At 25.2% G+C, this 24662-nt stretch overlaps 3 protein-coding genes across 3 annotated transcripts; 2 read left to right on the forward strand and 1 right to left on the reverse strand.

The window, feature by feature from the left end:
* Positions 1-2630: 2630 nt before the first annotated feature.
* LOC145833802 (engulfment and cell motility protein 1-like) lies at positions 2631-5706 on the forward strand. Its single transcript, XM_082940992.1, has one exon. It carries the CDS (start codon positions 2639-2641, stop codon positions 4940-4942), a length of 2304 nt encoding a protein of 767 aa, XP_082797118.1. The 5' UTR covers positions 2631-2638; the 3' UTR covers positions 4943-5706.
* A 752-nt stretch (positions 5707-6458) lies between these two features.
* On the forward strand, positions 6459-7719 carry LOC145834307 (mitochondrial nicotinamide adenine dinucleotide transporter SLC25A51-like). Its single transcript, XM_082941706.1, has one exon. It carries the CDS (start codon positions 6495-6497, stop codon positions 7311-7313), a length of 819 nt encoding a protein of 272 aa, XP_082797832.1. The 5' UTR covers positions 6459-6494; the 3' UTR covers positions 7314-7719.
* An 8494-nt stretch (positions 7720-16213) lies between these two features.
* LOC145834480 (uncharacterized) lies at positions 16214-22280 on the reverse strand. Its single transcript, XM_082941918.1, has 8 exons — positions 22164-22280; positions 21638-21780; positions 21006-21171; positions 19915-20001; positions 19352-19471; positions 19023-19106; positions 18703-18825; positions 16214-16980 (listed from the first exon to the last, which is right to left on the reverse strand). The coding sequence occupies exons 1-8, from the start codon at positions 22194-22196 to the stop codon at positions 16837-16839; spliced, it is 900 nt and encodes a 299-aa protein (XP_082798044.1). The 5' UTR covers positions 22197-22280; the 3' UTR covers positions 16214-16836.
* Between the last annotated feature and the right edge of the window lie 2382 nt (positions 22281-24662).

The following is a 24662-nucleotide window of genomic DNA, read 5'->3' on the forward strand; positions in this document are numbered from 1 at the left end:
TTTTAAACTTTAAATTTATTATTATTATTTTTGTTTACTGCTGAAACTCTATTTTTATATTTAATGTAGTTCTTGAATGTAAAACAAAAATTTCCCCATTTTGTAATAAACTTCGCCCTTCTTTGTGTTTACTATCTAATAAAAGCCAGCTGCATTTAGTGAAAAATAATTAAAAAATTTAAAGAGGTCTAGCCAAACACTTTTTCAAACAAGGCCACAACGTATTTTTTAGCTTTAATAAAAAATAAGGAGTATGATCTTGTTCTCTTTTAGACTAAAATGTTTTACCAGTTATATGTTTGTTTCATTACATATCTGCTGTCATATGTATTTTTTTAAGTAAACCATTGAAAATTATTTTGACCTACAAAGAACTTTTTCCTTTAAAATTACCCTTAATGAGTTTTCTTTGGTAAATCTGAGTCACTGTTTATAAAAGGCTACTGACCCTACTATTGAAATAACAAGTTTAGTTGTTAGCATGCTTAAATATGTTATTTAAGTTGAATTGAATATAGAGTTTATTTATGTATTTACTCAAGATGGCTACTTAAAATAGATTTTGATAATAATTAAAAAAACTTTGAAATTCAAACTATGAAAAAACTTGGAGTTTTGAAACATCCTTATATGTAAAATAACCAAATTTAGATAAGGAATAACTATGATATAGAACAAAAAATTCTATATAGTTGTATATATTTACTTTTAACCACATTTAATGTAAAATTGCACTTTTTTTAGGTTATATTATGTAGGAAAATATATTTTTGAAATTAGTTTACTTTTCTACTAAAAAGTGACAAGAAAATTATAATAACAAAAACCTTAAAGAAAATCAGAAAACCTCTAAAAAATTACTAAAACACCAGTGGCCGCCCTGATTACTTATTTTTGGCAGTAGTAGTTTTTTAAATTGGGTTCACGAAGTGGCTGTAGTAGTTTTTATAAAGGATGCTTATATAATTTTTTTAGCAAAAATTTATAAATTTTTAACTATAAAATTAGTTAATGTATATAATTCACAAAAACCTTCATTATTACTCTATCATAATATTTATTAGATTTTTAGATTCTAAATTTTTTTAAACATGTTTAATAAACTTTAGCTTAACTGAGGAATATATGAGATAAAAAAATCTCATATTCGAAACAGCTGTATAAAACTTTTGTTTATAATACAAAATAAGTATTTAGCTCTAATTTAACTAGTTGAACACTATTGACCAAAACTTTTCAAAAAACTATTAGTATATTTAATTTTAATTAATTTTTAATTTATTATTAATTTAAGATATATTAAAATTGTGTTTACAAAACAAACAGTTTGCAGCTGGATGACCAAAAGGTTTTTTCAACCATAAATCATAACCATAATTATGAGCCTTTTTATTTTCTTTCTTTATATCATTTATTGTATGTACTGTTTACCAAAACCATTTAGTAACTCTATGAAAAGTTTTTTAAATCAAACCATCTTTCAATACAGTTCAAAACTATAAAAGTTTAATTTAGTTTTTAAACATTATGAGAATGATAAATTGGTTATTACCTAACTAGGTAATTTTTCTAAACTTTAAAAAAAATCAAAAAACTATTCAAAAATCCCGGACACCCTGGTAATGAAATCTAAGTTTATGACTTAAATACTGAAGTTTGGGTTAGATTGATCACAAACAAGGGTATATAAATAGAATTTAACATATTACATGGTTGCAACACATTCAAGCTAAAATGTGCGTTAAAAAAAACTAAATTTAGTTTGTTATACACAGGTGGCTTTTTATGACCTTATTATAAGGTTTGTTTCTAACTAGAATTTTCTATACTTGGGCTGTGTCAGCCTGTGTGACCAAATATAGAGGAAGCCACCTTTAAATTTTCAGTTGGAAAAACTTTTACATGTGGCAAATATCACAATAAAACCATATGCTATTTATAAATGATTTGAAAAATGAAGAGCAAAGATATTTCAAATTTTCTGATAAGACCTCTTTGTAAATTATATATTCTACACATTTTAAGAAAATTTAATAAAAGTTTCATGGAAGCAATTTTTGATTTTCTCAAAAAAAAGAAAGTTAATGAAAAATATTTTAAAAATGAAAAAAAATATCTATGAAACTTTAATTAAAGTTTCTTAAAATGTCTAGAATCATTTTTAAAATGTGTAGAATGTTTTTTTTTTGATAATTGCTACATGTAGAAAAATTCCTACTAAAAATTTAAAGATCAAATTTTAAAGGTTCCACACAATTTACATAGGGGTTGTTTTCAGAAAAATTGACTTTGCATTGCTCTCCACTTTGTCAAACCATCTAAAATTTAGCACATGGTGTTTTTGTGATATTTGCCATATATACAATTTTTCCAGCTGAAATTCAAAGGTCATCATTTTTATAAGAACCCTCCCAGTGCCCACTAATTTCCAAACTTGAACAGATTTATCTCAGAAGTATTTTTTTTTATGAGAAAGCAGTAAAAAGCATCTGATGGCTCATTTAAAAATATGCTATATCTACTAACTTAAGATAACTAACTACATAATGACATACTAACTACATATGTTTATGTTTAGATATTTATATTCTTAATTTTTTAATCTTTGATATTTTCCTTTTTAGGTTTAGTCTACAAAATGAACAAACAAAATACTAATGGCTTACTAGCAACACCTAACCAATCAAAACGCCTGTCAACATCAGATGGTAAGTTTGGTGGTGTTCAAATCAAAGTTGCTGTAGAAAATCCAAATTCACAGTCTAAAGATGTTTTTAAAGTTGCTATTGAGGTCAACTATAATCAGCATTTGTATGAACTTAATAAGCAAGACAGCCTTTTAATTAATATACTTGACTTTTGTAAAAGACACCACATTGCCAATCCTGAGAAGTATGCCCTTAAAAATGATGACACAAAGCTATACATAACAGAGTCAAACAGATTCTCTTTAAGAGATGGTTTACTTTTGAAGTTGGTTCTTTCACCTAGTAACATGGTCAGTGATATTTTACAAGGTTTAAAACCAGGTAACGGTGATAATAAGAGAGCAACTGCAATAAGTAATCTTATTAAAGAGTCAAAGGATCCTACCTTCTCTGAAGTTTTTATAAGAAATGGTGGACTTAAGTATCTTGTAGATCAAGTAGAGAGTGGAAAATTACCAAAAGAAGACATAAGGTATATTTTATCTGTTATTCTAGAAATTATTGAACAAAACCTTATAGATCTTGATTTGGTTTTTACTTCTAAGTTTGTAAAGTATGTTTCTGGTTTAATAACAAATGAAATAACTGGACTTAATGTTGAAAATAGTGACAAACTAAAAACTTCAATTCTATCTCTCAGTCTTGGAATAGTTGAAGTAGTTGTTATTAACAGTAAAAATCTGTTTTCTGCTGTTGCAGAAGAAATAAAAATACCTGTACTAGTATCCCATTTGCATAATTCAGATGTTGATGTTCAACAAGCAACTGTTGCATTAATAAACGGAATACTGTTGAAATCAAGCACTCATAATTCTAAACTTGGTGGAATAAATCAGATACTAGACTCAATGGTGCAAAAACAGTTCAGAACAATAATAAAAAACAACATAATAAGAAGTGGCAACCGACTAAACACTGAAATGACTCATCAGTTGTATGTACTTCAGTGTCTCACTATAAACACTATGGAACAACGTATGCAAACAAAAATAACCTCTCAAATGTTTTCTGAAACAAAAAATTTGCATGATATTTATTTACTTGCATGTGATTCAATTAATCAAGAGCTCCCTAAAAAGCAGTCTAATGCAATAAGTTTTGATACTAAAAACTTGCGTAAGTTAGGTTTTACTAATTTAAGTAAGCCCTTACAAGATTTTGAGGAAACACCGCCAGGTCTACTAAGTTTAGATTTTATGCATCATTTTGCTTTTAGACAAACAGACGTTTTTAATAAACTGATTCTTGAAAATAACTCCAGAGAAGAAAAGCTTAGTTTTCCCTTTGTAAAATCTTCAATTTATATCACAAAAGTTTTGTGCAACCTTTTAAAAATTGGAAATAAACCTACAGAGGTTGGAAATGAGTTCCATGCTATGCTATTTAGTCATGATCATCCTGTTAAGGAACTGTTTTGTCTTTGCATTGTTCTTTTCATGAAAACCTGGAAAGAAATGAATGCTATTAAGGAAGACTTTCAAAAAGTATTAGATGTAGTGGAGTCACAAATAAAAAGTAGTCTAGAAGTAAAGCCACAGACACTAGAACAATTTCGTCAAAAGCTTCCTTCATACTCTGATATTTTAAAAAAGAGAGAGCAAGAGCTTGCAGACAAAGAAGATGAATATTCAAAGTCTGCTTCTGTGAAAAGCTTACGTAAGAAGTTAGAGCTCACTATACTTTCAACAATAAAGAGTAACAGAATGTGCACATTGCGAAAAGGAACATTGTTCCATAAGATAGATAGGAAGCGGAGGGAACATAAAAACTTCTGGAGATGCAGACTTTCAGAAAACGGGAAATACTTGCAGTATGGTGATGCTAAAGACAATGCAAAAGATGATATTTCACAGTCTGACATTCTTCCTGAAAACATTGCTTTGAGCAACATTTCTCAAATTATAACAGACAGACAACATCAAGTTTACAAAAACATGAAAAACTTCAAAGTTAACAATAGTGAGTATCTTTTTTCACTAGTTTACAATAACAATGAGCTTATCCATTTCCTTGCTCCTAACATGTCAGTGTGTGCAGACTGGATTGATGGTCTGAAAGCTTTACGCAGAGAACCAATGGACAGCTGGAAGTTCAAACAAGACTATGAAACTCTGATGCGTATGGATGTTAAATTACAGCTTTTAGAACTTGAAGGTGTTAAAATTCCTGACAAGTCACCTAGTATTCCAAAAACTCTTCCTAAAGACTACAAGTTTGCTCTTACAAACTTTTAAATGTAAAGTAATTAACTGTTTTGTTCTATTCCTACAAGTTTGTTTTTTATGCAAGCCATTTTAAAAAAGTTTACATTATAAGCTTGTTTTAAATTCCTAAATTATTAAGTTTTATATAAAGTATTGATTGTTTTAAAAAATGGATTTTTTGCTTTATCATGTGTTTTTAGCTGCTTTTTAAAGTTAAAGCTTTGTAACCAATTTATTCGTTTTTCTTTTAAAAATCGTGTAATTTTATCAAAAAACTAAATTTGTATATGTCATATATTTTTTTCACTTAGCTTTTATTGTTTTTGCCTTAAAATCGTCATTATGTTTGTATACGTCTTAAAAAGAATGTTATCAAATAAAGAGCGCACATAATCTTAGTAGTGTGCATAGTTTTTTTTTGCCAGTTTCTATTTTTTTTTCAATTAATCAGAACAGTTCTATTTAGGCTTTCAGGGCACAAAGTTTATATAAATCTAGACAATTAGTATATGGTAAGACTAGTTTTAATGAAAATAAATAAACGATTTAAAATATAATAATAAAAAAACAGCTAGTTTAAAGCTTTCTTAAACGTAAACAGCTTGTTGTTATTTTAGTAAGTGTTCTATAACTTGTATTTAAAAAAATTTATATTATACTCGTGACCTTAAAATTGACTTTTTTTTTTTTTCATTATGCTGCTATCTTTTTTTCAGTGTTTATTATTTTTATAACTGTATGATTCGTAGCGAATATATAGTCTTTAAAGTTTTGAAACTTTACACTCTGTTTTATTAAGCAAATAATATCAATACGTAATTTTTGGCTTCTAAGTTAAATTAATTTCTAACAGAATAGTTTACGTATAAGGAATATATCAGTTCAAGCTTAGTTTGTAAAAGCTAATTTTGATGTAGAAGTTAAATAAATTGTTTTTTCAAACTTTTTTGTTGTATATTTAAATAAAAGATAAATAATTTCTGCAAACAAAAATTTTTGTAATTATTAGACGATTTACTTGGTTGATTTTTCGAAAAAGCTAAACACATTAAATATAAAGATTATGGCTTGTTTAGTTTTTAGAATTCTTATACTTTAGACCATGTATTAATTAATTAAATTAAAACACCGAATTTTACTGCAACACCAAATTATTTATTTTTATTAATATTTTTACTCTATTACAAATTTAAAAGTCGAAAATTTAAGTTAGTATACCTATCTAATCAATGTTTACAAACTAAAATCAAACAAATACGCCGAAAATGTTACTTTTTTATTAGTTCAGACACTACTAAAATAGTTACTGTACTGTAATAAAAGAATCTTTTTTTATTAACATCGTGTTTTATATATATATCAGTCTAGTTTTTAGTATGTATCTAAAATATTAAAAAAATAAGAATACTTTTAATCGAATCTCGATGTTTACAAATATCTTCAATAGTATTCATAACAAGCATAATTTAGTTCCTTACCATATTAACATTTCATTTTTGCGCTAAAAGCTGACAACAAAATAAACTTGCTCATTTTTCATGTTGTATTGTAATCAGAACGAAAAGGAAACAATGAAAATGCAATGAGTGGAAGGTTAGTGAGCGACAGTACGGTGCACTTCATATGCGGCGGAGGTTCTTCCGTGGTCAACATCGTGCTCACCTTCCCCATCAACAAGCTCATGTTCAGGCAGCAGTTGCACGGAAGCACCACCATGCGCGCGCTCAAGCAGCTTTCGAGGGAAGGGGCGTTCACGCTGTACAGGGGACTGCTTCCACCGCTCATACAAAAGTCAGCTTCCGTTTCCATCATGTTTGGAAATTTCAATTTCTTTTCCAAATCCCTCCGCGAAAACTTAAACTTTGGGAAATTTTCCTCCACGCTGTGTGCTTCTTGCATCGCTGGTTCGGTTGAAACGTTGCTCACGCCGTTCGAGCGAATACAGACTTTACTACAAGATCCGAAGCACAATCTGGTTTACAGAAACACCAATGATGCCTTTACAAAAGTTGTGCGTGATTACGGTGTGAGGGAACTTTACAGGGGAGCCACGCCAATAATATACAGAAACACTTCATCAAATGTGATGTTCTTTGGGTTGAGAGAGTTTGTAGAAAACAATGGTGCCAGCGCAACTAGTCATTTTATTTCCGGTGCTTTAATCGGAGCAATATGCTCAACCATCGTTTACCCTATCAATGTAGTGAAGACTCGAATGCAATCAGGTGTGGGTGGGGAAATGACAAGCTTCAAAGACACTTTCACGATTGTGTTCAACGACAGAAATCGTAGCTGGCGAAAAGTTTATAGAGGTTTGCACTTAAACTTGATTAGATCAGCTCTGAGCTGGGGTATTATAAATGCAGCCTATGAGAAATTGCTTAATTTCTTTAAGGAATAGCATTAGGATAAGTTTTATTAGAAAATTTAACATTTTTTCAATTTATTTATTTTTAGCCTTTAAATTTTATTAGCTAGTAAACGTTTTTATGAAATTTTATTTTTGTTTTACTTAAACCTTAAGTTACATCAAGTTTATTTTTTCTATGGTTAGTTGTTTTACAAAAATAAGTACACATTAAACTAAAAAATGTTTTATTAAAAAGTTTTTATACTTTAAATCAAAAAGATATATTTAATTTCTATAAACTATTACAGTCAGAATTAAACACTAGCTCAAAATTACCTAGTTTAAATTTAAGGCTGCGAAATTTTACCTGTGTGCATTCTTTATCTTAAAATTTTATTAATTTTCATGAGTTTGTGCTTTAGTTTTTTAATAAATTATAGTGTTTTGTTCAATTTATGCGAAGTATTCTTGAACTATCAGCAATTTGGTTTTTAACAAAATTTATACAAAATATTATATTTCTTGTAAATTAAGTTACAGTTTATCTACGAAATTCAAATTGGAAAACTTATTTTTTGTTTAGTTTATTATCTGTGTTTAAAAAATTGGCTTGGGATTTTAGTAATAGTCAGGAAGAATACATGTTTTACAAAAATAGAATTTGTTTTGTTTGTGACTTTTCCTAAGAACGATACTTTTATCTTTAACAACTTTATAGTAGTAGTGTCTATACGTTTTTAAATACTTTTTACCTCTAAGATTTTACAAAGGTTTTTAAAGTTTTAGACAACAATACAAGAAAGGTGCAAATATCTGATTTATTCACAACAATTGATCTATAGACTAATGTTAATCTTAAACAATTACATATATCACAAAAAATCATTCATCCGTAAATAAAAGTAAATTGTTATTTTTATTTAATTAAAATTTTACTGGATTTTTTGTTTACTTTGTAAAGTTAAATAAAAACTAAAATAACTTAAACTTTTTGGAATTTTTAAATAATAATTAGAAATATTGAACACAAAACATATTAATTGACAAACGCAAAACGCATGACATAATAAAAACCTAGTTTACAAAAATCTAGTTATAGAAACGATTGTCTGATTAGCTTATTTGGTTTTTTTAATTCATCAATAGAAGTATTCCTGTGTCTGTAACTTCCCATGAGTTCTGATCTTATATACAACCTCTTTTTACTTGCAAAATCGGTAGTTCTTCTTTTAAACAAAACCTACGTATATTTTTGCCTGGTCTAGACTTGTTTTCTAAGTATATTTTTCTCTTAATTGAAATAATTGTTTTGAATAAATATGATATTTTCATGTTTATGTATTGTATTTAGCTATTTACTCGTTGTAAAGATTGTATGTTGTAAAACAAATACACTCAATTAAAGTTTTAACTTGTAATTGTAAAAATAAATACATTTTTGTTAAACTTTAAATTAAAAAAAGCTTTGAAAATTTAAATATTTAAAACATCAATGGAATAAGTTGTCCGATAGCTCTAGATTTCATAAACAAAATTTTTAAACTAAATACAAAAAATCTAGTTTTAAATTTGTTAGACTTTTAGTACTAACTTCGTGTCTACATATTCTTACGGTTTGCCCATTAAAGATAGCTTTATGAAGCTGGACTATAAGGCAGACTTAGATAGATTTGAATAAAATATTGTAAATGATTAATAAGTATTGTTTATACAATAGTTTTGAATATTCATCATATGAGAATTTTTATTTTATATAGGCTTAACAAATATTTTGAATTTTCTACGCTCAAAAAAATACTATAGAGAATGTGAACTACAATGGTAATCTCAAAAGCGAAATAATATATTTTTTAAGAATGCTTAGATGTTACTAAAAAGTAGTAGTGGGAAACTTGATTATGAAATAAAATTTTTTCTTAAGGTTTTAACGAAATGTAATGGAAGTATTTATGCTTATATTAGTATAAAATTTTTTTATTACAAAGCTAAAAATGAAACAATTAATCTCTATAGTTTATTATGTTTTAATTTAGACATGTAGTAACTAGTTATTGTTGAACATAATAATGTTTTTTTTGTAATGCTAATGGCATTTTCTCTTTTTTGAGAGAGCATATTTGTATAAAAGCTCACTCTACGCTCGAACTAGGCTTTATGTTTTGGCTGCGTAGCCGTAAGCTTTGAGCCGTTGCGGCTTTTCGCTGCACTTAGTTGTAAATGGTTTAATCTTTAAATAGCGAATTTAGTTCGCTTCTATATTGCTTTATGGGTTTAGTTTAAACGAACGCTTAGTTTTCAGCTTCTTTGATTCATGTATTTAAGAATTGATAATTTGATTTATTAGTTTTATGTTGTACAGTATTTTATCATCTTTTCGTTTCGCAATTTCATTGTAAATACAATTGATCACCACAGACTCGAATTACGTTTAACATTAGTATAAGTTATTTATTTATTAAACCTTTAGTAAATAATAAGTAAATCATATTAGTTTATTCATCAAATACGCTTTAAGCGTTAGCTTGGGGACATCTATTATACAAGTTAAAGCGCACGTTGCGTTATAAACCAGGCCCCTAACATTGTTTAAGTAGAACACTCCCCGTTAGCGATATTTTAAATGATACAAATTTTTTAAGTAACTTATTTTTTATGTTTATGTGTCAACCATTCGATTGAGCAACGTTTATCACAGAGAATTTTAAAAGCCGTCATTAGGACCCTACGCAATCAGGCCACAGATATTAATAATTTTAATCCTTTTAAAATAAATTAATATCGACATTTTTTGAGTCTTATCCTGTGTTATATAGTTCAAGCAAAGTACAAAAACAGTTATAAGATAACTTTTTCTTACTTAGTCTGTTGTCGTTGCCAACAGTTCTATAAGGTTCCTTGATATTTTCAAAATTTTTGAAGCGGTTTAAGTGTTGTATAAATTTTATAAAAGTTTTTTAAGCCTAGTACTGTATAGCTTTACATAAACTTTTATAAATACTACTAATACATTTATTACAACTTAGTTTAAAGTATTTATTTAAGACAGGGGTTGGCAGATTCTATGAGGAGCAGGCTAAGGTATTTATGATTTTTTTACTTAGACTTCATGAACTTTACTAAATGTATATAAAATAAGATGTGTGATTAAATAAACATAAATTACAAAGCAGTTGACTCATAATTTAAGAAAAATTATATTTGTAAATTATTAAGATTATTTAAAAGTTTGAACTCGTTTACTTTTTTTTTCTTAAAAGGTTGTCCTGGACTTAAGTTTTTGTTTTGCGGAACATATGCTACCACTAGTTTAAGGCATAAGCTTTTTTTTTTTTTTTTTTTAAAGTAAAATGTGTGCTTTAACATTGGTACTTTGTTTTAAAGTTTCGTAAAATTAATGTTAATATCTTTAAAAAGTTTTTGGTTTGTACATTTCAAAGTAAGCCTTTAAATTTATTAGTGTGTTTTTTAGGTGTTTTTTCATTTATTTTAAGATTTTTAAACAAATTGTTGTGTTTTCAAAAAAAAATTATTTAATTAATTTTTTATACTCTATTTGTATCTAATAAATGTAATTTTTATACTTACTTAATGTGATTTTTTTTGTTTTTGTTTTAATTTAACGTGTAGTTAACAACATTTTAAGAAAAATCATTCAGAAATATCGAAAATTTTGTATAAACTTTTTTTTTCTAGAAAATTATTATTTTTCTATAACTTATAAATCGTAAAATCTAAGCCTATAGTTATAATTGTAAATTTTAAAAACATAAAATAGCAAAAAGTTGAAATAAAAACAGAAAACACCACCATAGAGTTTTTTATGATTAATATAATCTTTTGCGAATAATATTTAATCAAATCGTCAAGAAAGTTTCGAGTTTTTTAATATGCTTTCTGACCTCTAATGTTTGAAAAGCTTACATCGCATTGGTTCAGTCTAGATTGTAGAAAGTTGTAATATGTTTTTGTTCTGTTCATTGTTTTTGGTTTTATCAGTCAACAACTTATTCTAATAGCAAGCATTTGTTTTAGTTGATGAAAATTAATAACAATTTTGTACAATGTATCAATAAAGTTTAATTAGTTAATTTTCAAACATATTTCCTTAATACCTTATTTCGTTTAAAATAATAATAAATAGAATTGTTTACTGATAGAATATAAATTTTAAAACATTTAAGATTATAAAGGAAATTTTAATACACAATTCAATGAAATTTTATGTGTCTTTGATGTCAGATAATCTCGACTATTTTATTATAAGTCAAGGTATAATTCTAAAAAAATATTTTACATCTATCATATTTTTTACAGTTTTTTTTACTTATTTATTTTAAAATTTAAAATTTGATAAGTTAAAGCATCTAGAATTTTCTATAATGTATAACTTTATGTACTACTTTTTTTTTTGAAAATTAAAACAAGTTTAATATGGTTTAGTGTAAGACTTTAGTCAGCTTTTATTTATTATTTAAATGTTTTTTAGTCATATAAACTTTTCAAAAATTAAATTATAGCTAAAATTGCTGATAAAAACGGAAATTGATAATAACTTACCGATTGGTGTTATTATATTTTATAAATAAACTAATATTATTAGTTTATTGAACGACAAAAATTACGCTCAAAATATTTGGTCCCAGGACCTGATGTACGAAGAACCTTTCGGTTATTGAGTCATACACCACAGATACCTAATAACGTCTTGTCAAGGACGTAAGTATTTTAATAGATAATAAATATTCTAGATGTATGTTATGTCCTTTGTTAATGATTTTTTTCTAAAAGGTAAAATTTAATACCTAGATAATTATTTACAGTAGTGAAATTGACAGTTTGCATAGAATCTTTAAAAGTTAGACAAGTTTTAATATTTTTTTCTTTTTAACTGTTGTACTATATACTGTGTTTTTTTTTGCGAAAATTTTAAAGCGTAACGTTCTATTTTTCAATTTGTTTTTTGTTAGAACTAATTTACTCATGTAAATTTATTTCCTGGACAAGACATTAGACTGCATTCTTAGAATATGACTCGATAACGATTTTTTTTTGGTACAACAGGTCCATAAACCAAATTTTTAGAATGTTGTTCTATCGTTTAATAAGCAATTATACTAAATTTATTGTGTCATTAGTAATTTTTGTTAAGGTTTTAAAAAACTTACACTTTTTAATATAAGGTGAAAAAAAAAATACAATAAAACGTTTGATGTCTTTTAATGTTATATGTATAACTTTTTTGTTTTAAAAATCAAGCATCTCTAAAATAACTTTTTTAAATTGTCATTTGAATTATCTAAGTACCTGTTTTATTTTTTTTATTTGGAAAATTTCTAAAACCAAACATTTGAATAAATACTTATACTTTTCGGGTTGTTTTGAATTAGTAAAAGATCTTCAGTAAAACTTTAATTTTAAAAAAATCTCGTTTTTTTTAACCTGACAAGCTTTCTATCAATAAATTTTATAAAAAACCTACCTGTACTAAAAATGTATATGGTCTTCAAATCCAGCATGCATTTTAGAATATGACATAGTTAGTACTTTTGTTAACAAAAAAAATTATTATTTCCTAAATTTATAAACAACTTTATGTTTTTACAATAAAAATAATGATGCTTGTTTAAAACCTAGCTTAGTTATAAAGACAGCAAAGACAGCTACTTACATATAAACTTGATAGTTGCAAATTATTCTCAAACCTTGCTTTAATGTCAAGATGTATTTCGTAATAATTATAAGCAATTTTGTACAAGTTATTTTTTTGAACTTAAATTATAGGAGACATCTTCTGTACTTGAATTTTAAGTAAAGTTTAATTTTTAAAATTTGATTTAAAATGTTATACTTAAACAATTTTAGTTAGTGTTTTTGATAGCCAAATTTTAAGCTCATTTTAGTTTTTACTTATTACGGACAAAAAAAAAAAAAATTACTATTGATGCCAATATTCGGAGAATTTTAATGTATTTTTAAAAACATACACTTAAATATTTCTTTTATAAACCAAGTTTTTAAATAAATCTACATGACTTTATCTTTTTTTAAGTAATTCTTTAATGATGTGTAACCATAATTATAGACCACTAGAAAGACTTAAAACTTTGTAAAACTAAAAAAATAGTCTAATATCAACACTTTTTTAATATATTTTATCGTTGTGTTTTATTTTATCTTAAAAACAGTTGAAGATCGTATCTTTATAAGTACAGCAAGTTTAGTTTCTGTTGGTAGTGTGACTTTTCTAAATTCCAGAATCTTTCTTAGAATTATAAAACTTAAATTTAGAAAAATTTATGATACAATAACTTTTTTAATACTTTTTGCTTTTTTTTTCATTATAACTATGACCTTATTTACAACTTCAATAATTTGTTACTTTTTATTGTTTTTTTTTGTAGTGGAAAAGGACGAAACGCTTTAAACATTTACTAAAGAATAAAAGCTAAACTTTTTGTTATGTTTTAATTTGACCTAAGTTGATTTTTAAATCAATTTTTAAGATTTCGCGACATAGATATTTATCATTTTGTAACAAACTTCGATACAATACCTGTATGCAGTGTAAAAAGAATCTATATTGTAAATTTTTTTTTTTTGTAAAATACAATTATTGTAAAACTTATATTTATTTTTGCTTCCCTGCTTTTTGTTGTTGCTGCGTAAAACTTATCAGGCTAAAATTATGTTAAAAAATATTTTTTTGTAAAGGATTTTTTTTTTAGATACCTAGTTGCTATTGCGTGAAAATTGTTAGGTTACCTTTAAGATTTTATATAAAAGTTTTGCAAGCATTGATATAATAAAATTTCAGAAAAAAAAATCCTATTCAAAGTTTAGCATCTTATAGTCCTACTGCGTGCTTAATAAAACATATATTTTAAAAAATATTTGAAAACAATATGTAAAATAAATCTATTATAAACTGAAATAGTTAGACCTTTCTTTGAATGTATTAAAAATAAGAAGAAAAATAAGAAGAAAATAAGAAGAAAAATTCAAAATTAATGTCCCTATATTTCATCGTTGAACAAAATAAAATTAATCATCGGCCAGCGAAATAAAAACAAAGCTCAATGTAAAAGCTAAAGGAACATGTAAATAACATGTACTAGAAAAATAACTCAGAAATAAAAAGAGTACAATAAAACTATATTTTAAATAAACTGGTTTTTACACAAAACTTTGACTTTATAAAACCATTAAATAGCTTATCATATTTTATAAACAACACTTAAAAGATATTAGAAGCATTACTATTGACTTGAAGAAAAACCATATTTTCGAATAGTTCGGCCAGCCAAAGCTAAGTTAATGTCCTATCTATTTTTATGTTGTACATTTTTGGTTTAATTTCTCAATTTTGACCTGAACTCTCATATTTAATCTAATTCTTATCTTTGATCTGTTGATATGCCTGGTTATAGACAAAATCAGCTAGTTTAAAATAGGTTTTTTTCAAAGTTTTACACTCAATCTAAGAACAAAATATATAGTGATTCTATCAAAATAAAACGATTAGTTCAAACAAGTTCTGTTTTTTTTTAACTTGTTGTGGCAGAAGAGTTATTGAACGTCTAAAAAAGTACAAACAAAATAAGTTGTTTCATGGACTTGCGTTGTTTTACTTACTTATATTAAAGATTCAAACTTTGCAAACATAAAGTGTACTAACAAAAAATGTTTACCGTCAGTTTTTATCAGTTTAGAATAGGGCATAACTATAAAGAAGCCGAAAGTAAACTTAAAATGCGTTAAAGAGAAAAATATATCTTAAAAATATTTTTAAACGCACACGTTTTACAACGACTCAGGTTATTTTTCAGCTAAGTCTTAAAGTTTATCGAGCATCCGTTCCAACACGCGACCGGCAAGTTACATGTGAGTGACAACCCTGATAACATATAAAGTAATAACAACTTTCTGACACATTTAATTGTCTATATTTTTTATTGTATTTATAAATACTTTTTTGCTGTTGTTTTTAGAAAATGTTATAGTTTACAAAATAATTAATCAAAAAGCTAACAAAATTCAGACGCCTTTCTTTTATATGTGGTTTAGGACAATGCTAAAACACTACATTGATAAAAATTTAGTAATATTTCAGGAAACATAAATTTATAGAGAAACCAAAGTTTTTAACATTAATTTTATATAAATAACATTTGTTTTAACTATATTTCAGAACTTGGATTCCTCAAAATAATCATGTTTAAAAATACTTTGGCAATTAAGTATACAAAAATATATTTCCTGTTTTAAAAAACTGTTAGATATTAAAGTGTTTTTTTAACTAGTAAAGTTGCACAATTTTAATGCGAAAAGTTTTTAAACTACTTACTACAAAAACATTAATTAAAAAAGTCAGGTTATATTTGCTTTTAAAATAAACTTAAGTACTTTTTATTGCTCTTTTGAGAAGGGTTTCCTAAAATCATTTTCATAAACGCTCCCTTTTTTAGAATTCGCCACTTTACTAGTTAATTAAATAGCCATTTACTTTTGCGTCACCTTACTAATTTCCGCCAACCTGTAGCTAAAATCGCCATGTTAGGGTTAATGTTGTCCAATTTAAGAAAAAAAATTTCAGAAGACTTTTCTCATCAATGAAAAATAATATTATTAGAATATTATATCCGGTACAACTGGAACACTGACTAGCATAAGATTAGTGTGACTTTTTATTTACCCCTAGTCCTTTTTAAGCTTAAAACTTCTTATTCAGTATTAAAAAAAAAAATTGATTAAAAAATTCCAAAAAAAAAAAATAATTACCCACGAGGATTAACTTTTTTTTTTGATGCCATAAAGCTTAAACGCAAAAAAAAAACAGAAACTTCAAACGTTGTTGTTCTAAATTACTATTTTAAACGTTAAAAAAGTTAAAGAATTTGGTTTTTGTAGTTTAGTTAATACTTTAAAATTTTAACAAAATATTATATAACCAGTTGTACAATAATTTTTAATTTTCAAAGACCACTGATGTGCGAAATTTTACTTTGTTTCGAAAATATGTGTAACACAATTTCACATTTTTCCAAGTATAAACGGATCTTTACAGATTCTCTCAAGTTATTTATAATTTTAAGCGGAGACGCTGTTACTATATTTTTAAAAAATGTTTTATAATTACTACACTTAAAAAAACATTATAAAACTACATAAAAACTATTATTTTTAGATAAAACAACAAATTGATAATTTTTTTTTTTAAGTTAAAAAAAGATATAATATCATACACAAACAATAAACTTTGATAATAATAATAGTATTATTTCAATAAGGTATGAAACAGTAAAGCGCCATAAAAATGATTTTTGATTTAAATAATTTCGATCAAAAAAGCAGTACGAAACTATAATTGCAATATGAGTATAAGATAATTCTGAAAAAAAAACTTAGTCATTCATAAACAAATTTCAAGAAAAAAAAAAGTAGAGTTTTATAAGACTGCTACACAATTGAATGATGATGAATATGTCAGGGTGTAGAATATTTTTTCTGAATATGCTGCGAAAATGCAAACAAAAGACAGGAGCGTACTGCATAAAACATCCTGCAGAACATTTCTCTAAAACTGATGCTTGTCAAACAAATACTCGCCAAGTCCCTGGTGGTTCTTGGTCATTCCCATAACTGTGTTTGTGTGATCTTGAAGCGTTTTCATGGACTCCTGGATCTTGAAAACTAGATCATGGCCAATATACTCGGCTAGCTGAATAAAGTATTTAAGAAAATTATAGTCCATTGATTTGCTTTAACTTAAAATCATTCTAACTGATTCACTAAAATATTTTCAAGATTTCTTTAATTTACCTAATAGAGCAAAGCAAACATTAAGATAAAAGGTGTGCTACCTTAGGGAAACTTGAAAAAATGTGAATAAATTTTTGAGTAAATTAAAAGTTTATTTATTTTCTTAACTGTAATTCATTCTGTTTGTAAAAAGTGAATAAAAAAAGGCGTTGGAAATATTTTTTATTCAACTTTTTTCAAGTTTAAAAGAAGAAAACTATAAAGTGCAAACATTTTTAAAATTTTACTGACATAAATTAAATTTTATTTTTTTATTATAGCATAGATGTTAAAAGAAATATCTTCAAAATAAAAACAACTAAACAGTTCAATGTTCAGCCTACAATTCATTAAAGTTGCATAACAATTGTCAATTCGTTGCAAATGTATTTATTTGCTAACAAACTAATGTTTGTTTTGCACAAATAAAACTTATATTTTAAATTAAACTGTTGAACATTTTTTAAATACACAGCGTTTTATCGATTTAAAAACTAACTTTATAAATATAAGCTAAACGGTATGACAAAATTTTTCTTTACTGCCTTTAAAAATATCATAAATGTGGGTTTAAAATATGTATCTTTTAATTTGTATAAGATAGTTAAAATTTTTACACAATGCTTCCTATAGAAATTTGATGGCTTTCCTTAAATTATTTAAACCATATAAGGAGCATACTAGACACTTTGAAAAATACAATATTGGTTGATAAGAGGGATGGATATAAGGCACTTTTACTATAATTTGAAATTATTTAAAAGCTATTAAATTTAATAAAAGTTTAAATTTACCGTGTTTTGCAATCAAACTAATTTTTGAGATATAAAGTACAAGTCGCAGATTTCTATAGCTACCCTAGGGAAGGACCAAATTATAAAAGCAATAAAAAACTGTATTATTAAAGTATTCGTTTTTTATTCTTCTACACCTTTAAGCTTTTGTTCTACAATTTTTTCACATTATTATTAACAATTTCTTAATAATAAACAATAACATTGTAAGAATTTATTAAGTTTTTAGTAAAAACTTTTTATTCTTGATAAAAAAAACAATTACTCTTTACTTTTGGCCTTTTTATTAAATTGTTACAATACTTTCTCTTAAAATTCAAAACAATCCCAAAATTTCAGTTTAGTTGCTAAAAAATTGAATAAAGAAGATGATGTTTAGTGAAATTTCCAAATTCTGAGACAATTGACATAAAAAAGATGTTTTAATTTGGTTGAACCTCTTAAACATTCTACTAAACTGACTATATTAAAATGGTGAATTAACATTTTTAAGTTATGTAATAAATATTTTATTATATATTATTTGAGCTTTTAACTAAGGGTCAACGTTTTTTTTAAATACTTGAAACCCTTTAAATAGGAGAACACATCCTTTATGCTACCAAACATGCTAACTTTTGATTAAAGGGGTTGTATAAGGGCTTGAAAATCAAAGAAAGAGTACTATGAACATAAGGAGTGTAAACTATTTTTATAAACTTTAAAAGATATTAATCCATCACTTTAAGAATTATTAAGTAATTCTTGAGAATTTGTACAAAACTAATAGTCGTAAATAAATATATAACGTTAAGTAACTACAAATTATTTTTATAAAAAAAACTTAATTTAATAAGTTAAAAAATAACCTCACTATCTCCAAATCCATCTGCAATTTCAACAATTTTGGTCAGTTCACTTAACAATTTTGCCTCATTTGTAAATGCATAATCCAAAGACTCTTTGATATTCTTTTTACCTAATGTTTCCACCTACAAAGCAAGATTTTTAATAAAATCAGAGTAGTAAAGTTAGATAAAAAAAACTGTCCTTTGTGAAATTAAATACAAGTTTAGTTTTTCAACTATGAATATGCTATTTTTGACTCATTACATACAAAAATAAAAAACAACAAAACACAGTCAAGTTCTAATAATAAAACTTAGGTCTAATAAAAGTTAAAACTAACTACTACATGATGTTTTAACCCACTCTTCGAAAACAATGAGCAAGAATAGTCCATGTGAGCTTCTGGTTTCATTGATGTTGTTGCCTGTAACGTAAAATAAACTTTTTTAAATATGATAATCAAAACAGATTTGTATGCATGTACTTAACCTGGTTTAACATGTTTAAACTTTAAAATTTTTCATAGCACTAATTAAGCTCATCAGTTACTAAACAAATACCATCAAGTATATCAAGCTTAAAAAAAGGAGCTGATTTAAAAAAACTAATTAGAACAAAACAACTAAAACAATCTTATTTAAAAGAAAAGAAAATAAAACAAAAACCAACATATTTTTGTAGCACGTATGTAATTACTTCATCCCTGATATTCTGAACAAACTCCTGTTTTGCTTTAAAGAAATTCGCAACATTTGGAAGATAGTTGTCAAAGCTCAAAAAATTATGCTTCTGTAATTTTTTGTTTTATTAAATTTTAGTTTATTTATATGGTTGAAAAACCAGAATAAATTGAAATATTTACAACTGTTTGAGATATAAACATATAATCATAACTTTTGTTAAGAACTAAACACAAATAGTTTTAAATTTAATTAAAAATAATAAACAAAATAATTTTTTTTATAAATGATTGAATTAATTTTATTAGTAATAAATAAAAACATTAAGAAATTGAAAAATAAAATATTAACATTTGTACTATTTTAAATACCAGGCAAACAATTTGGACTAATATTAAAAAACTTTATACTTTGATTTAAAAAAGTATTTATCTAGTAATAGTACATTTTGTTTTGTAAATAACTATTTTCAGTACACTATTCAGGGTGTAATAAAACAAAATTTTAAATTATTTTTTAAATCATCTGTCTAATTGCTTTAAAAAAACAAACCAGGTAAAGATATTCGTATGAATCTGACATAAGCTGTCTCACTACTTTTGTTGCCAATCTGTGTATTGGAATTTCGTCCATATGGTGCTGTTTTTAAAAAATAAAAATATGAGCTACTTATAATTTAAATGTCATCTAGATTATTTGGTTTATTTTATTATTCTATTTAAAATTACTTGTTGAACTACATAAAATCTTAATATAGTATACCAATTAAGGTATCTATTAAAACATACAATTTCTAAACAATTAAAAGTTTTGTTACAAATCAGTTCTTAAATGCTACGAAAATATAAAAGTATTTTGTTGGAAATTAGGTACAGTAATATGTAATTTTTAAGTATTTTAGGTTTTAGCTTTTTCTTTTAACTTGTGTACTTTTGGTTTTAAGTGTAAAAATTCTAGTGTGAAATTATAATCAGTTCTCAACTTGGTTTCAAGCAATAGATACAAATATTATATTTTAAGGAAGTCTGTAATAAAATAATGTTTAACTCTACAAGAGATCTTCAGTTGTAGTTAAAATTTCATTCAGTAGAATTCAGTTTATTTGTAAGACTACATCATAAATAACTCCTTAAAAATATTTTAAATATTAGCAATGTAAAATAAACAAAAATAGACTATACCCTTATCTTGGATAGTTGTATTTCGCACAACTATTGAGATCTAACGCTTACATTATGACAGTAGACTAGGAGTCAGCAAAGTACGCCAGGACTCATTTAATATTTTATTTCAACTAATTTAATATACTTTTTTGTTCAAAGAAGTTAGTGAAAAATATTTTTTTTTTAAGTACAGTAAAATTGTTCATTTTTTGACATGCAAATCCTGCAGTAAGCAATTGAAACTGGTGGCTTAATTCAAAAAAACAAAAACATTTAAGCTAAATATTGAAAATAGAGGTAATAGTATAAAAAAGTTCAACTTATAACTAAGTTTTTAAAAAATTTAAATAACTGAAAAAAATGCACACAAAACATTAAGTCAATACTTTTTTCAATAACAAAATTATTTTGTAAAAAAAATAAAAGTGACCTAAAATATCTTAACAATTAAAGAATATATAAATATTTTGAACAACTTACCTCAGACCTTACAACTTTAGTTGATGTAGTCTCACCTCCCACAATGTAAGACAACTCAAATATGTAGGAATCTTTTGGTCCACGTTTCGGAGCTTTAAACTGGGCAAATTTTTCAGTTTTGTTTACCCACAAATCTTCTAGTTTTAAATAAGCAAATTCCTCTTCACTAAGAAAATTAGTTTTATTTTAATAACAACCTTTGAAAAAAATAATAGTAAAATTAAAATTTAGTAAACAAATTTTGAAAATTGTTCATGTCTTTATTTATATTAAACTTTCTTTAAGTATAACCTTATATATTGTTTATTTTGGTAAGATATTTAAATAGTATTTCAATATTTCATGTAAATAACCCAAAAATTTAAGTAATCTTTATAAAACAATAACTTAAAGATATATAGTTTGGTAAAGTTTAACATATCTTGTGGTTATTACATAGAGTATACAAATAGTGTTTTAATAAGAAATGATATATGTTTTTAAAAATATGAAAAAAATTATATACTTAACACTTTTTTGCATATCTATTATAATAAAATGTAAAGTGTTTATTTAATTCAATCTTATTAATACAAAATAGAAAGTTACATTTTTTGATACAAAATATTCTTTCTAAATTAACTTATACAAACCAGGTAACATCGCCACTATTGCAAATCCATTGGCCATCATCAGACAGAGAACTATCACCAAGATTAACTGTAAACTGCTCCTCTTTCCTATCAATGCCATTACACATTTTTGAAGTTAGCAGTACGTCATGACCCATACATACCTATAAATATAAAAGTTTACTTCAGTAAAAATAGCCTTAAAATAAGTTGATTTAAATATTTTACAAACAATATTTATTCTTGTAAGTGCTAAAAATTTTTAATAACTTTTAAAAGGTTAACTATAACTAAGTCAAACTTTATAAAAAATATAAAAACTTTTAAGCATTTTATATTTAAAAATATATCCCTGAATATAATTGAATTTAGCTAATGTAGGTAAACTAAAAAAAATTCTCCAGATTTTTTTTTATAAAAAGTAAATGTTACTGAAAACATCAAACATCAACTTTGATAGTATATATTTCAATTTTAATCTTAAAACTTAAAGTTTTTTATAAAAAATATTAGTGAAACTAAAATGTTAATATTAATTAAAAAATACCTTTAAAATTGCCAAAATTAACAAAATCTTCATTTTGATTGTTTAAATCTGTTGAGATTAACAACTTTATTCGTATTGTAAGAAAATGAAAAAAAATTCCAAACTTTACAATTAACTCCTTTTTATCAATAAAATAACTAATTCTAGGCTAGCTTTTAAAACAGTAGTCAGCAAGTTAGACCTGCTAAGCAGAAATGTATTGTCTTTTTAGCTTTAAAATAATTAGTTTAATGAAGAAATATGTACAGCCTGGAATCAATATTAATTGACGAAGAACGACTTAAGTTAAATACGCAAACAGCATTAAATAAAAAAGCAAAAATATTAAGAATCTATTAATTAAAATACATTTACTTAAGTTTTACTTGCTAAACTCTAAAGTTTGTATTATTTGAATTTATTCATGCATCATAATTTGAACTTACATTTTAAGTTTTTTACTAAGCAAAACTTTTCATATTCATTTAACATTTACCACTTGAAAATGAAACTCATACAGTTTTGAAAACGTTTGTGAAATAAAATAAAAATGAGCAATCTCTATATACTAAGATGCAAATGGTATATAAAATCGTTTAAAAACCTTCCTATAATAGTACAAAATATAAATAAATTCTGATGTTACTTTCTTTTTGATCCAAATAAGCAAGTAAAAAACTATAAGTAGTAAAATAGGTAAGCATTAGAAAAAAGAATTTGTAACAAATTAGTCTTAGTTTTTTAAAAGTTTTGTAGTTAATAAATGTTTCTTCTCTTTCTAATTAGTAGTATGTTAATTTTATACACATCAAAAAACTAACTGAGCTTAATTGTAAGTAAGTTACTTTACTACTTGAATGATATTTTAAAGTTAAGTTTTTAGCAAACTATCAAAAGATAAAAGCTATTTTATTTTTAAAGTAAATTTTAAATATGTGTCACCATTGGGCTTTGATCTTGCAAGGTTTAGGTAAAGTTTGCAATACTGTCATTAGGACCCCTATGCCAGCAGGCAACCAAATATGTTTTATCAACTTTAAAATTATAAAAATTTTATGTAAAAACTAAATAAAAATATTTTTTTGTTTAATTTTTACATAAAATTTTTTTTTTTAATATTTTTAAATCTGTTCTGACAGAATTTTTTAAATATTGCAAGGAAAATTTCCTGAAAATTTGAGGTTTTCGTCTCAAAAAACGTAGGAGGATATATATTTTTAGTGATTTCTAGTTGTTTGCAGTTTTAGTTTGCGCCTCCCATAAGGAACCTATTGTTGCCTCAGACTTTGACCGGCTATATCTCAAAAATTAATTTGATATTTTTAAATCTGTAAAAAGCATCTTGTAGCTTAGTAAAAACTATATAAAATAAGATCAAAAACTAAAAAAGGGTGTTCACCCCCCTATGCCCTTAACTAAATTTAAAAACTGATTATCTATTTTGATGGCTTAACTTTTACATGTTATTAATAAATTTTATGATTTTTTAACTACTTGATTTGTAGAATACTTAAAAGCAAACAAATTCTTAAACTTTTAAATAAAAACATACATTAATGTATGAAGTGATATATTTTAAACTCAGAAATGCACTTTTAAATAAAAAATTAACTTTTTGAAATAAAGATTAACACTTTTTTGTACATGTCTAAAATGCAGATTTTGATTTTATAATTTTTATTTCTATGACTCACTATGTCTTTTTTACATAGATTTAAGTTTTACCTTAACAAGTAATAAAATTTTTAGTAATTCTAACATTTTCAAAAAGTAATAAACTTAAACTGATATAGATAAGGCCTTTTTGCCAGAATAAATACTAACTGTAAATTTAGTTCAACACTAACAACTTAAAATAATGTTTACTGTTTTATTTACTTTACTTTAAACAAGACCTTATAGAGTATTTACCAAAGTAAAGTTCATGTGAGCTTTATTATTGCTACAGCTGATAACATGTCACATGATTTCAACAACTAACCAATAGTATATCAAATAGTTACCTAACTTAAAACTTTTAAGGCTTGTTGCAATTAGTTATGCGAAGTACACTTAAGTTATATGTTTGTAATGTTATTCCAAACTAAAAAGTATCTATTTTTTTTATAGTACTTAATATATATTTCTTTACTTATGGTTTTATTTCAACTTTCCGTCAATAGTGCTCGATAAATAAAATGTGAGCTAAATATTTAATTATACAATTAAGGACAGTTTTTTACAATTGTTTCATATATCAGATATAAATATCTTACATGTATGTGGTATTTATTAGTGTGAGAACTAGTTATTGTAACCGAGTAATCTACATAAAAAAAATGTATTAGAAAATACTAAATATTTCTACTCTTTTGTACTTATAAGCACATAGATCTGTAGATTTTTTTAGAATAGGTTATGCTCTATAGTTAATGCTTATACTCATGTTTGTTTTTACGTATATAAAAGGAAACATATGTTATTTTAGCAATTTTGCCACTTTTTTCTTTTTGTTTTATTATTGACCTTTTTATTGCACTT

The sequence above is a fragment of the Thalia democratica genome, chromosome 4, assembly GCF_965202585.1.
Source record: "Thalia democratica chromosome 4, ktThaDemo2.hap1.1, whole genome shotgun sequence".
NCBI lineage: Eukaryota > Metazoa > Chordata > Thaliacea > Salpida > Salpidae > Thalia > Thalia democratica.